The sequence below is a fragment of the Taurulus bubalis genome (assembly GCF_910589615.1).
Source record: "Taurulus bubalis genome assembly, chromosome: 9".
Taxonomy (NCBI): Eukaryota; Metazoa; Chordata; class Actinopteri; order Perciformes; family Cottidae; genus Taurulus; species Taurulus bubalis.
This window is the reverse complement of record NC_136597.1, coordinates 17372536-17388005: the sequence shown is the minus strand read 5'-3', so window position 1 is coordinate 17388005 and position 15470 is coordinate 17372536. Positions and strand designations below refer to the sequence as shown.

At 38.3% G+C, this 15470-nt stretch overlaps 2 protein-coding genes across 2 annotated transcripts; both read right to left on the bottom strand.

The window, feature by feature from the left end:
• Positions 1–345: 345 nt before the first annotated feature.
• Positions 346–5961, bottom strand: morf4l1 (mortality factor 4 like 1). The gene is made up of 12 exons (XM_079224184.1): positions 5873–5961; positions 4569–4615; positions 4402–4469; positions 4222–4308; positions 3785–3862; positions 3635–3660; positions 3372–3463; positions 3074–3175; positions 2387–2475; positions 2071–2243; positions 916–1000; positions 346–833 (listed from the first exon to the last, which is right to left on the bottom strand). Exons 1-12 carry the CDS (start codon positions 5910–5912, stop codon positions 749–751), a joined length of 972 nt encoding a protein of 323 aa, XP_079080310.1. The 5' UTR covers positions 5913–5961; the 3' UTR covers positions 346–748.
• Positions 5962–9004: 3043 nt separating this feature from the next.
• pias1b (protein inhibitor of activated STAT, 1b) lies at positions 9005–15470 on the bottom strand (the record flags this gene model as incomplete). The annotated part of the gene is made up of 14 exons (XM_079223745.1): positions 9005–9337; positions 9435–9472; positions 9631–9770; positions 9877–10039; positions 10137–10270; positions 11187–11347; positions 11657–11730; positions 12189–12294; positions 12404–12538; positions 12645–12735; positions 12892–12939; positions 13097–13181; positions 13382–13814; positions 15447–15470. The coding sequence occupies 14 exons, from the start codon at positions 15468–15470 to the stop codon at positions 9005–9007; spliced, it is 1965 nt and encodes a 654-aa protein (XP_079079871.1).

Genomic DNA, 15470 nt, shown 5'->3' with positions numbered 1-15470 from the left:
GGAGAAATATTAAACAACCACTAAATATATGCAGACTTAATTACTGTGGAGTTTCAAACAATTGACGTAATAACCAAACACGGTTCCTCTCTGAAACAGCTGACTTTTTAGACAAAGTGTATGCTTGTCTAAATACACTCTTGTCTATGAAAAAAATGCACCAGCGATTAGAGCATTCACGACTTCAATATGCTCAAGTTAGGAGGATGTACTGCCGACAGCAACAACAGTACCAATAACAACAAGAAGCAATGTAATTTCCCCTGTAGGTAAAAAGATGGACAATAAATTCCACCTTGATCTAACTGTCTTACATCTGGTTCAAATCAGAGGTACACCAACAACTTGTGAATGAGGTTTTTATTAGAAAATGATGACAGCCTACAAGACAAATTTAGCCAGCATTTGAACCAAGACAGGAAACCAAAAAATAATCATGATGAAATTCCTTTTCAAAAGATCTTGGTAAACCACCGGACAAAACAAGTATCATAGAAACTAAAAAGTGGTACTCAAAAACATACCAATACAGGAAGAGCGTACTCAGCAGCTTTCCACATGAAAGAAAATGAATTTGTCCAGGGATTAGTGTGACATCTTGCTCCGATTCTTCTTCTTTAATAAATCAACAGATCTCGCACAATCAGTTCTCCAAAGGCTTTTTGTGAAATCACATCCTCTCGACAGGTATGAACGTCGTCTCCAAACTTCAACACACAAAGGCTCCAGATCCTAAAATAAAAAAACCTTAAACAGCCTTGCGGTGATACTCCGGAGGGGCAACTTCATAGTCACTTGCATTGAAGAGCGATGCAGAGTTCTTTACAAGATACCTGTAATGGAGTTGTGTTTTATTCATTGCTGCTGCAGAGGAATCAATACGAGCCTTATAATGAGAGTTTTGTGAATACTCACTTGAGGAAGTCTTGTAGATAACTGAGCAGCAGTGCAAGGCTCTTCTCATCCAGAGGAGTGTACGCCAGCATAGCTCCAATTCTCACTTTGAAAACCAAACAAAAGGCAGAATGTTATAAAAGATGTGGCCTCAAACCTCATCTTCATTTATAATTACATTTATTATTAGAAACACTTTAATAATTCCACTTATCCTCAAGAAGGTAATTCAAGAGATGAAAGAAACACAGAACACAGGTCATAGTGGATGCAGAAGAATACCGATGTGCACAAAAAGGTAGTATTTCTAACGTGTATGGACAGTTCTAGTTGATGAGAATTACAGTATTTTTGTTTTCTCAATGTACAAAAGAATAATATAATAGCAGGTTAGGATCAAAGTAATGATGGCCTGTATTGTTTTATATGTTTTTTTTAAAAGGGATTTTAAAGTCAGAACTTTAAATTCAGATATTTGTCATGCCTTTTAGAAGGCAGACGACTGTTTGCAAACTTGGTGTTTTATGTGAACAATATAGCAGCTACAGCTCAGTGGCCAGTAAACACTTTCAAAAGCCGAGACAAACATTTTTTTTTAATACATGTGAGGCGCAACACAACCCGACGTTTTGTAACTTTCATGCAGATACCAATTAAAACTGTGATAATGACAGAACTGAAATGAAAACCCGGGGTTAACTTTGACGTTACCTCTCCAACACTAAATCCTGCTGTATAGTACCGAGCCCAGGACTTCTGGGTGCTGCACTAGAACCATATTCAACATCCTATTGACATTTGTGCCATCGCTAATAATAATAATAATAATAATAATAATAATAATAATAATAATAAATCCAGCTTCTGAGCAAAGCCTCTCTCAATAATATGTTGTGTGGTTCGTTTCATGTGTTTAGATAAGGACAGTAGCTTTTTGAAATATGCTAATAAAGTTGTTTATTTATTATTTGTCTAAGCTGCCTTTAATGCACACCCTTTCCCATAAGTCCGAGAAAGGCTAAATTGGGGCTCAACAAATGAGGCGAGTCCATCAGTGATTAGATACCTTTTTGTGCCAATTCAACTGTTCTACAGTCAGATTGCTACAAAAGTGTTAAGTCTCAATACATTAAAGCTTTTCTCAAAAATAATATAAATAAGTGCAGGTGTTTTTACCAAAGAGTCTGAGTAGGTGAGGGGCGCCGTAGATTTGAGACATAGATGTATCTGGGTGGTTGGCCAGGATGTCTGCGTACTGCGGCCTCTCAAATTTGTAGAGAAGTTGCGTCCCCAGCATGACACTGAAATATTCCCGGATACCAGCAACCACCTCATTCACAGCAAACTCCCTGAGTAGTGGAGGAAAAACAAGTTATATCTCTCGGACACAGGCAAACAATTCATATTTTGCACTGCCTGCATGGTCTACAACAGCTTAGCAAGTATGAAAACAAACAAAAAAAAAATATATATATATATTTTTTTTTTTTACTTGCTGTCAGAGTTTCCTCTCGATTTCTTGTAGTTTGCATAATCTTCAAGGACTGCATCAACGTTCTTTTTGGCCGGTAGGTGGAAAAGCTGAAGGACAAAAAGAAACACAAATAAATAACTTTGAAAACGTCATTAGGGCTCCATTGGTTTAAGACTTAAAGTATTTTTTAATGTTATTCAGAATTAAATCAAAACTCAGAGCAACACCCCATAAGCACCAGCATCCTCAGTAGCATGATTGAGGGCATTGCAAAAGGATGGGTGAGTTATCAGGATAAAACCGCCAGAAACTATTTATTGTAAGCAATCAGATATTTGTGTCTGTCTGTGTCTTCCTTTTCTGTATCCTGTAAAGCTCCTTGTAACTTTGTTTAAACGGGTGCTAAATAGTAAAAAATATTCCTTGCTGACTGGGAAGCCATCACGTAGCAGCTCGTAACCAACAGACTAGCTGAGAAGCAAACACTGGAACTTCACTTGGGTTTTAAAAAAGGAGCTGCAGCATTTATTCAAGGACAAACTGAAACCTACACTATTCATTTTTATAGCAGTTTAGTTGTTTTTTGGGGGTTAAGAATCAACAATTCAATGCCTTTTAAGGATCTGCAGGAACCATAGTTATATTGTAAACACATGTGATAGTATTAATGAAGAAAAATGCTGTGTGGATTTTAAGGTTACGAACCTGTTTTTGCCGTGTTATCAGGTCCCAGTCATCCACAAGCCATGGTTTCAGCTCCTCTGGGATTTTTACTTTAACCTCCACTCGATTTATAAAGGTCTCCTCCTGAGCGGACAAGAACACATTTAAGAAAGAAGCTTGTTAACAGAATGTTTATGCAGTTAAAGATCCTCCGAAACATACCTACAGAGAATTAGACTTCTTACTCAGCTACCTTCAGTTCAGCTCAGTATTATTTGACATCATCCAAAGAAATATAAAAGCCACCAATTAGAAACATCCTTACTAATTATGAACTTACACTTTCAACAGTTGGGTCAACGCGTGCCCTCTTCTTTCGTGGAGGGTGAGTTGGGTCACCTCCTGAACTTGTCCCTTCTCCTGCACCAGGAGCTGCAAGATCAGAAGCATACCTGTTATTTCATTTATAAAAAAGAAAATAAATTCATTGTGACATTCTGATATGACTAATTATGTTTGACAGCTTCTGTTGTAAAGTTGACAGAAGGCATGCATTTAAAAGATGTTTACTATATAAATACACAACATGACATTCATGCTTACTCTTTTGTTTGTTCTTTTTGGTTTTCCTACAAGAGACAAAAAAGGTGTTAAAATAATAATAATTCTAAAAATCAGTAACATGTGTCAGATCGCTAAAACTGGAGAAATTACAGCAGCTGACATGTAGAATAACAAATGACTTAAACTCACACATCATTTTTCTGCGGTGGAGCAGGTATCTTCTTATTTGGCGCAGCACCCCTCATTCTTCCTTCTACATAATGGTCTCTACATTAAGAAAACAATTACTTAAGAATACATCATTCATATTAAAGTAAGACTGTTTTCAGGAGATTTTAGGACACAGACAACTACAGTTGCTGAATTTAGGCAGTACATTTAAAAACCTCATTTGTTTTCTTTTCTTTTGTAGCTATACAGTACATAACGGACTGCTCTGTGTGCCCCAGTGTGTTGTAACACATTAGGTCTTATATACAATGTTAATCATGTAGAACACCATTTTTTTAAATGTATTATTAGGCAATGACTGTATTTTTGCCTTAATTTGCTCAATCGTGGACCTTGTTCATAAAATAACTCTGTCTGTAAACACTAACGTTAGTAAAAAGGGAGAATATACTTACTGATTGGCCCTCTGAAGCTCTTTCTGTTTCTGCAGATTACTGTCCACATACTTCAGCACTCTGCTTTCAGGAACCCATTCGTCCCAGCTGGAATATAAAACACCAAGCAAGAAATCAAGCACATGGGAAATATTTTCAGTACTAGTATTAAATATTAGATTTATCTGAACCAAAACTTACTTCTTATTCCAACCACTGTAATGAATAAAGTATTTGATTTGTTTCTCCTTGATGTTTATCTTAACACACTGCAAAAAAAGACATCATTAATTGTCAAAAGAATGTCATATAAGAGACACAGAGGAGGATCACATGATCAGAGTAACAGGCTAACTAAAGCAGCCTACCTTAGCTTCGTAGAGCAATGGCCCATGAAAACACAGCACTCTTTCACCTGAACAGAGTGTTGGTCAATTACAATCAGCATGAGAGCAGTCCAATTAAAACAGATTAAATTGTAAAGCTGACTAAACTACTCCTACATAAAACACAAGAAGAAGAATTACACCGTAAACTCTTGCACATCAACCACCAACACCAGTCTCTTAATAATTGCAGAGAACAATAATTACATTAAATTAGAAATCGGTTTTCAGCCACACACATGGGAACTCAGATCACATTGAATTAGCTTGAGTCAGACAAGAGTTTAATTTAGCAGAAGACCTCACATTATGTATGCAGGTTAGGGCTCAGCCAAAAACGTAAAAGATTATTTTCACTATCGATTTGTTTGTTGAATGTTTAAAACAATCTAAATAAAATGTAGTCTTTAAAACCAAGAGATATTCCGTTTATCATGAAAATAAACATCAAATCATATTGGGAAGCTGAAAATGTTTCGAATATAATAATTGTTACAACTAGTTTTCTGTCAAATGATCAATCCATAATCAATTAATCGACTCATTAAGATAAACACTTGGGTTTGAGCGCTTGCAGCACTTTGCTTAACGTTAATTGACATGTTTCAATTGAGACGGTGATAAATATTATTATATACGAATACTATAACATTCAATTATACTGCATACCATTTTAAAAAGGCCATTTGGTACGGATCAGTGTCAGAAACGAAATTCACTTAGCTCTAAAAACATAATTACCTTCATTTCCTTTTTACAATTAGCGTTAATGAAAACAATGAGTGACCAATACATATGTGCTATATATTACAATTAATTACTTAATCAATTAACACAATTTTTCTTTCTTGCGAAAAGTTGATTTGACTAACAAAAACCACTAAAGTACTTTCAATACACGATGTACTTGTCATATTAAAGAGAGCTGCAGAAGGCACCAGCCGTACGCCAGCTCGGACTCAGGTGGGCGGTTAAATCAATGGGGAGCTAACGCTGCCTGAAGGAAGCTACCGCTTGTAGTTAGCTAGGCTCTAGATCGCAGGAAATCAAACCACGACTTCACCGATATACAAACGGACTGCTAAAAATACACTATGCCGTAAAGTAAATAACTATCGCGTCAAATAAAAACCACCAAGACCTGGTATGTGCAACAACAATGAAGGCAACGCTAGCGGTTCGGCGGCGGCAGTGTCAAAGCTAGCTAGCACCTCGGACCTTTCCGAAGGCTCCAGCACGGACAGACACTATAAATCTACCAGGAATGAAAACAGACAACTTGTTACCTTCTTGAAATTTAGGTTTCGGGTCCTGTTTCGGCGCCATTCACGGATTAAACTATCAAAATATGGGGAAAATTGCTAGCTCCCATTCCTGTCTGAAACGGCGCCGCTCTCTAAACACGTCATAACCAGCGCAATGACGCATTAATACCGCGACCAGAGATGCGCCTGAAAGCAAAGACAATTTATGTGTTCCTCGCCTGAACGTCGCTGTACATTCATGCTCGAAATGAAACTCCAAATTTAAATGTCTTTGAAGAGAAAATAACTGTCTTTTCAATACTTTTTTGTTGTATGTAATGAGCGTCTTCATTAAGTTGTTTTTCGTTGATATTTTAGTGGTATGTTTTAGAACATACAAATAAGTGAGATAGATGAAAAGACTGATAAATGCAAATTTAATTGAAACACTGAGGCTATGAGTCACGATTAAGCCAACGCAACTGTACCCCTCAAGGAAAAGTTTTCTGGCAAGCAAAATATTTGAAACGTGTTCAGATTTCTATATTTTTGAAACATTTGCTGTTTCTGATGGTTCAAAACTACTATTACCAGGATGACTATGCAGAAATGTATCATCCCGTTACTGAGTATAATTTAGTCCTCCTTAAAATGATCCTCCTGACGCAAACCCATAATATATACTGTATATATAGATATATTAGTTACATAATAATGTAAAAGATGTTACATAATAATGTAAACATGTTTCATATACAGGTAAACTGAAGGCCCTTTGGTTCCATGAAACACCCCTCTGTCTGTAGCCCTGGTGGCGGCCGTGTGCGGTGCTTGGCACAAATATTGTACATATTAGTTTTGCTCACTGATGCAGTAGGACAATTAGTAACAGGAGAGCAAGTGTCTGAACAAGGAGATATAGTTTCCTCTAGATTTGGGCCAGAGTAGTGATAATTGTAGGTAAAATACAATAAGGATTTTAAGACACTAACTCACCATATCTCTGTCACTACTTAAGGACACACAAATCAATCAATCTCGAGACTGAATCCAACACCTGTTGGGCCGCCACCTCAGAATCATGTGGCCCATATAGGAAAAACAATGTCTCAGATCTTGGCATAATGACAGTCAATACATTACATTTTCAAGATTTAAGCAGTTTGAAATGGGCCAATAAGTTTAGGGTTTAAATTAATCAATAAGTATGCACCATTGTTATTTTGTGCATTTTGATTAAAATACCCCAAATTAAAAATGTGTATACAGTAATCCAAAGGGTTCTAGTAGATGGACACAGCCATTCATGGATCACAGAGGATGTTTTTTCTACTGACTATTTCCCTGTAGTAATACCAATATTTTAACAACTATTGGATGGATTGGTAAAACATGTAGTTCAGACATTCATTGTCAGTTCCCTCTGGTGTAAAGACTGTAATATGACACCATTTATAAACTACTTCAAACATATATTGGTGTTTCTCGACACCAAATTCTGGTTCCTAAATGCCCTTCACATAAGCTGATTATTTGTCTGAAAAAAAAAAATCAATATTGGGCAATACATCTACCTCTACTACAAGCATGTGCTGTATTGAAGTGTGATTAAGTTTAGGATTTTTTCCATGCAGCTGGATCTGAACTGCCTTCCAAGCAACTGTGCCCTTTCTTATATCTGTAAATTCTACAAGTATCAAACAGCACAGTAGACCTTGTAGCAGTTCAAAATGATCAAAGCCTCTATTGAGTTATTGACATCATCTGATAGTAAAACAAACAGAAAATGTTACAATGCATGTCAAGCAACTATGACATCTTTAAATAGCATTAATTATATCATTACAAAAGAAATATCACATACAATGACAGTAATGCATATCCACAAATCAAACAAATGCTTAAAATATATGTGATAATAAATAATCCTAATTGTAAGCACAAGTCAAGAAAAATAAAAGGGAGGGGATGCGTCCATAACAACTTCAATGGTTTTAACTTCAGGGCCCAAATGCCTGTTGCGATACACTCAGAGAATAAGTGATCACAGTTCCCTTACAGGCTGTTGCAAATACACTTAACAAAAAGGCTATGCATCCTGTGGCCTCAGTAAGGAACTGCATAGCACACAACAGGTGAGCTTTCAGGCCTTTTCACAGCCTTTATGTAAAGATCAAGTGCTAAAATAACATAAATGCATTATGAAATGTCAATTTACCTCAAGTGGACCAGAAACTAGCTGTCTTGAACGACGTCAACCAGCAACTTTGCTGCAGTATTTTGCTTATCATTTTTGAGTGTAGTATTCAAAATAAAACTGGTGTATTTTAGAAGAAACATAAGAAGTGTGCTTGCTGGACTAGTCATTCATTTACACATTAAAAAACCTGGTCTTACAATACTGACTTACTCCCAATTTATATGTATTTTAGGTATAGTCTCTAAACTATACACTATGGTTCATATTCAATTGACTGAAACAGGCTAAACGAGTGCCGAGTTCTGACAACAGAAGGATCTAGTGTTTCAATTCTAGTGGCAACAGTTCCTAGAGGCATAAGGAATGCTTCTTTAAAAAACAGCATACATACATACATAACTTACATCATAAATAATTCCTTGAAAATAAAATGACCACAGCATCAATGTCTTACAGAAAAATCTACAGTGATGGCAGAAATGGCCAGATATTTCTGCTGTCAAAACAGTTTTGACAGAAATGATACCATTCAGAAAATAAAGAAAGTGTTACACATTTTCCTGTTTTGCTGTGACTTGCCTTTTGTACATCTATAACAATGCCCATTTTTTTATACTTTAAATATCATGTTACATAAGGTGTCACGTCATTGGGTTCTGTGCACATATTATACTGAAATAATGCAATTGACATGAAATATCGAAACAAAACTGTAAAAACCAGGTACAAAAGGTACAATATAATCAAAGGACCACATGAAGAAATGTGAAAAAGTCTTCAGTATTCACAGAAAAATATCAACTGAAGTAACTTACCGGACAAGAAGCGTCCAAAGTTTATATACATACGATAAGTAAAATTGAAAATAGATTTTCCTCTCTGTACATAGCACTGTATTCTGTCATCTTCCCCTTCCTTATTTACAAAGAACTCCTGTTCCCGAGGTCTCCCATGTCTTTCAGTTTTGTGGGGATCTAGTCAAGAGAGATAACGTCAGATATGGAGCCATAAATGGCCGCCGCCGCTGCAGCTTCCACTGAGGACCTCGACAATCCTGAGATGGTGTCTCTGTCTCGCTCTCTGTCTTTGTCGCGGTCCCGCAGACTGCTGGAAGACACCAAACTACTGGTGCTGCCACTGTTGCTGCCTCCGTTGGTGGCTGCAAGCGTGCTGCTCCCCGGGGTGCCCGGCTGTTCCCGTAACATCTGAGAGGAGCCGTAGGGCAGGAAACGGTTCAGGAGCAAGTCGTGATCCTCCGACGCCGATGCCGAAGCAGCTGCCGCAGCAGCCATCACCATGTTGTAATGCTAACAGGACCGAAAAGAGTGACCGTTAAAACAACAACACAACATAAATGTACTGTAGTATGATGCTGCCGAGGTGTATGTGTTTGAGTAAATATACCTGATTGTCGCCTTGGAGGAAGGAGAAGAAATTTAGATCTGTAAGAAAAGGAAAAGGTTCAGTCTATTTACTTTATTCTGGATATACACAACCAATATTTATAGGTACAAATTGATTTAGCGATAAGCAAACGCCTGACTTCAAAGATAGGCTTCGTATAAAGACAGACCTATCTTTTAAGGCAAGTGACGTGTACCTGGCAGGTCACTAGTTGTGTGATAATAGTGGCGATAGTCCTGGATAAGAGGCGGAGGGGGAGGAATGTAGCTGGTTTCCACGTTGGGCATGCTGGGTGCTCTGCTCAGAGGTGGGGATTGGCTGTGTAGGTTAAGTACTCTGAGAAGAAAACACCGCCACATCAGGTTAGAGACAAATAACACAACATAACCGAGTACATTTGCTTATGGTGATCTAACTTCCTGTTTATGGTTTGGAGACTTACCCCTTGCTTGGAGGTGGAGAGACAGGTGACAGCGAGGGACAGGCCCTTTTAAGAGGCGGCTCATCATCTAGTTCCTCTTCAGAGGAGCTATCCAGTGTCAGGTCAATCACGTCAACATTCTTGCCGTTGTCATTAGACGATCCCCGTTTATGCTCATGTGTATCTGTTGAATCTACATAGGAACAGTTAACTCACACTGTGCTCACAGCTCTCAATGACTGAGTACACTGAGAAGAATCTGAAATACACAAGCTACATACCGCTGTCTACACCATTGTACGAAGCAGACACATCCTGCACCTCTCTCTTCGACCTCATGGGGGACCAGTTTCCATCTTCTTTGAACTGGATTTCATCACAGTCAGAACAGCTATTCAAGATTTCCATGAACAACCTGTGAAAACAGCATAACGTTTCTATACGGTTTGACATCTTTGCAACCAGAATGACAAAGGCTTTAATACTTTGCCATACGTTTTGGAAAATACAGTAATAGTGGCACGTTATGAAGCTGCGATTCAGATGCTTTGTAGTCGGCTTCGGATACAAATGAGATAATGAAATATGTTCCAGGAAAGTTGATTAAAACAATAAATCCAAGAGCGTGAAAACTGATCCGGAACCAAAACACTGCCCAGATCACACTTTATCCCACCATGAAGAAGTACACAAGTACTTCACAGTAGCAATCATTTATCTTCCTTTTGGGGTTTTTAACAAAACAAAAAAAAGAATGGTCCCAAGCAAAAGTTGTGGATAACACCTGGAACCTTTTTTGTACCACCTCCGTCGGGGTTCCAAGCGAGCTGAGCCGATACTAAAAGGTGGAGTTAAAACACTTCCGACCGCAATCGTGGAAACGGCACATGCTGTACAAACCCATTACTTTTAAATAGCTGTGCTAAACGTCAATAGCAAGCACAGTTTTATTTGTTTACTCAAGCCAGATCTTTAAAAATGTCAGCCGGCAAAGCTCCGGCGTAGACTATGCCGTATAAATGACAAAGTGCAGATGTTCCTCTGTTTGATTGCCAATGAAAAGAAGATGATGTCACAGCAGTTTTACGCGGCATCGCTATGAGCTATCAGCTGGGAGACCCTACCCTATATATATATATATATATATATATATATATATATATATATATATATATATATATATATATATAGAGAGAGAGAGAGAGAGAGAGAGAGAGAGAGAGAGAAATAGAGAAAAGGAACTGGTACCAAAAGTGAGTGGAGTTGACCATGCAGTGGAAATGAGGCGTTAGACAGTAATCTACCAGGAATGTGTCACATGTTGCGCTCACCCGTCAATAATGAGGTGCTCATAGGGTGCCTTCTTGTCACAGACTGGACACACCCATGTCGGCTTCTTCTCATTCATTTGGATGTAAAGTGTAGCATCGAAGCACTGAAGGTGAGAACATGTCAATGCTCTGCAAGGGATTGTCAGCCTCATCTTCCCCAGCTTTAACACAAAACAAAAAAATAGGAAAAAAAGAATGCCGCTTAGTTATATAATGACAGAGTATTGCAGGACAAAGCAACAGTTTTCCAATTAAGAATACAGTACATGGCACATTTTGTTGGCTGAATAAAATACAGTTTTTAAACTTTAAAAAAAATCACAATGTAATTAGAATTGTCAATACAGTTTTGGTAGATGTATTGAATAACTAATTGACTAACTGGTTCTCCTGCTATTCTGCAGGCTACTAGGTTTTCTTCTCACAATAACAATAACTACAATAGATAAGCAGTAAATTGAAGTATTTACCGGACACAGGAGAGAGACTCGTAGGCTGGTGGTAGCAATCTCACTCTCTGGATCAGCTGTTAATTTCTCTTTGACTGTGAGAAGAAAAATAAATACACAATACAACAATTATTACTTTGTTTAGTGCAAGTGTTCTCATGTTCATTTGTTTATCAGGATCTTTAACTACACCAGAAATAATCCTTAATGAATACAACTACTTAAAGAGAATATATACACAACTGTCTAACCAATACAAAATATGATGGGAGGAAAATGCTCTATGTGTATGCAAAAAACCACAGTGGAACAAAAACTGTTCAAAGGAGCAAAGCGCCATTTTCAAGAACAACTTTGCAGAACTTGGTTTCTTTTTTTGGGTTCTAAATTGAATCCTTGGGACTTCCAATTGTAGTGACTATGTGGTTAAACAGGCCATACAAATGTACAGGATTTACTATGTGAAAGAAGTTAAATGATATGATATTATCTTACTTACAGATTAAGTGGCAACACCAGTTATATGCTTTTACTACAAAGAGAGGCAACTTACTGAGAGCTCTTGAGTGGTCGGGGTTCCTAATTCCTTTGGCCCGTAGTCTTTGCAACAACACGGCAGACGATTGCTGTCTTACCAGATAAACAGCCATGGAAAAACTCTGACAAAACAAACATAAAAGGAGCAAAACAAGTTACACCGAGGTGACTAATGTCCTACTTAATGGGCGATCACACTTGACTTCGAAAGCTTTGCTTGGATCGTCTTACCCTTCCAATTTCTGAAGTCCACGACACCACAATTGTGTTGGGGACTGTGGTGGACAGTCGAACAAGAGAGGTTATGTTGATAGGGCGACTGGGCCTTTTTGGTTCAACTCCATTTTTGGTTGGAGGAAGATATCCCTGCAGACAAAACATCAAACATCAGCGACCTTGATTCTCAGTAACTGGTGGTGTGTTACACAGAAACTTTGATAGGATAGGCTGACAACAAACTGTCTGGACTCACCGGGAGATTACAGGGTTTGCTGTTCACCTTCACACATAGATTCGGGGGGAAATGATCCTCCTGGGGACAGCTGGTCTCTGATAAACAAAATCTGAAAATGCAGAAATAAATTATGGCGGGAAGCTAAAAATGTTGAGGGACTTTTTTTAACGTTTATTTTACTATTTCAGTTCGGTCAAATGCAGCCCACTATTTACTTTACACATATATACTTCTTGAATATTAGAGAAAATTATGTTTGACATACCTTAACTGAACTTGAACAGCGAAGTCACATTTGGTCCCAGATATGTCCCTAAAGAATCAAAAAAGAAGTAAGATCGACCTGGTCAAAAGTGTAACACATAATCTAATAACAATTTAGTTTACTCTGATTGCTTGCTGTGTCAGATAAACCTGTGTAAACAGTACATCTTTTCTCACATCTCTTACACAAGAACCGTTTTACTTACATAGAGCTGCTGATCTGTTGAACTTGCTGTGGTGTTAATGCAAAAGCATAACATGCTTCCTGGAACCGTTGACTGTTGTCTGAGGCTACGAAAAAGAAACCAGGAACAGAACATGCCAGTCAGAGGGAATTCCTACAGAAATCACTAGGCTAACTAATGTCAACTTATATTGAACCAATTGTGGTTTTAACAAGTCATGGTTCAATCACAATGCTGCATCAATATGTAGATGAGGGAAAGGTGTTATTATTACACATACAGTCGACATGGAAGTGGTGGACTCACCCAGGCTGGTTGGCTTAATGAGCTCATCCAGTACGTCGTAGAATGGCAATCTCTGGAGCTTAACATCAGGATGTACAGGGTGAAGCGCAGAGGGAAGGTGAGGCAAACCCAGCTCATGCTTAGGGCCAAGTAAAGAAACAGGCAGCAGAGGCGATGCGGAACCGTGGCTGTCAAATCCCAGCTGGGCAAGGCCAGCAGGCAGGCTGGAGGCAGAGTGAACACCGGGCAGAGCCAAGTCGACCGGCGAAACCATTTTGGTTGGGAAGCGCCGTCTGTAGAGCTCTTTGATCTTCATCTGCACTGCAGGACTGCAGCTAGCCTTGAGTAGGTGAAGAGCTTTGGTCAAAAGTTCGTGTTTGCGCCCGTGCTTATTCCGTCCTGCATACCCCAACAACACTTGGAGCTCCGAAACTCGAAGGCTCATTACCATTTGCTGGTGAAAAATGAAGAGTGAGAAAAATTGTCAATTATTAAACCCTGGAAAACAGATTTTCTTTACTAAGAGGTAAAGAAAAAAGGTTTCTTTTGTCATCAGACTTATCATTTAAAACGTAATTCTTAAAACACTCGTAACATTTCTATTGTTGAGATATGCTTGGAACCGGAAGACGCACATTAAGAGCACTATCATACCATATATTTAACACAGCCACTCTGAGATTGTTTCGGCAGAGATGGCCCTCTGGCTTGAAGCAGAGACCGCACGTTACTTGTACTTAATTTCCTTTTTGGAAGGGTGTATGAAAACAACAGCATGAGTTACCATCATCAACAATCTAATGACACACAATGTTTTTTCTCAACAAAACACATCATCATACCATTGGATCAACACCTTTGTGACACTGGAGCTATGAAACCAAAACATTTTCATATCCACAAAGGTCAAGTCTCCTTTGTTAATATGTTGGATATGAAAATGTTTTGTTGCTTATTGTTCCATCATAGTAATGCATTGTGAATAACTATGTTTAAAAAGTGTGATGTGGCACCACACGCAATTAACTCTCAGTGTTGGCATTAAAAACACAATCTGCAATAATGAAGTGCATATGAAGATGTAACTGGCAATTCACTTAATCAATCAAGGTCATCTGCATGTTAGTTGCTGAGTCCAATAAGCACAAAAATGTGGAACTGCACAAGGTAAATATTTCAGTAAATAGAATGAGGCGTCGCATAACACCAGATGTAAGTGATGCATTTATATGTATTCAATGAATGAGATGAACTTGAGTATATGTTACATGTCTTTTATACTGTATATAAATAGTGCAACTCATATGAGGCAAAGGAGGAGTGTCAATAGTACCGAGATTTGTTTAGGAAGGGTGCAGATCAAAACGAAAACGTTTAACAATGAGCGTTTTCTGTCAATTAAAAAGTAATTACCAACATTAAGAGACTACGATTAGAAGGTGGAGGAAGACCGCGTAGATTTAGCATGTAACTAGCCAACAGCGACAGTGTGATGCCGGTGTAACGTAATCTGACTGAAACGAACCCTAATGTTACAGTATTTACTTTATTTCATTTATTTGAACATCAATCGACAATGTACGCCGCTAACCAGACTGTGGACAGTAGCTACATTTCGTGGTCCATCGTCCCATCACATCAGAAATAACGCTAATGGAAGCTAAATTGCGCTTATCTTCCAGGGAATAGACAGAGCCCAATTTAAAAAACAGACATTGTGGTCCATCTGGGGAACTACTGATTATGTTAAGTGGCTAACACTGCAGTGCCGTTTGGTGGAACAAGTTGACATCAATGGTGGTTTACATATCTTTCTAAAAGCGATATGTGGCCTTATCTGCAGGTGAGCTCACAGCAGAAGCAGCCTAACGGAACGTCGGCAACAATAACAAAGCTAATGCTAGCGAGCTAGCCAGCCAGCTAACAGTTTGCCGGTCCCCACAGCTCTGTTGTTTTGATATTATATGCTTTGATAACCACATGTTTTGGGTCTCTATTGTCCTGTACCAATGGTGCTATGATTTTTAATTTAAATCTCATAATATGAAACGTCTATTTGTCAAGCTAATGAAGGGACTCTCTTTACCTTCAGTTCCGCACTCTCCGCCAT

Excerpts from the sequence above, each read along its gene's own strand:
- morf4l1 (XM_079224184.1), bottom strand. The coding sequence starts at position 5,912 with ATGGCGCCGAAACAGGACCCGAAACCTAAATTTCAAGAAG. Across the intron at positions 4,616-5,872 it reads GAAACCTAAATTTCAAGAAG|GTGAAAGAGTGCTGTGTTTT; the intron begins GTAACAAGTTGT and ends CACTCTGTTCAG. Across the intron at positions 2,244-2,386 it reads AGAGGAAACTCTGACAGCAA|GGAGTTTGCTGTGAATGAGG; the intron begins GTAAAAAAAAAA and ends TCCACTACTCAG.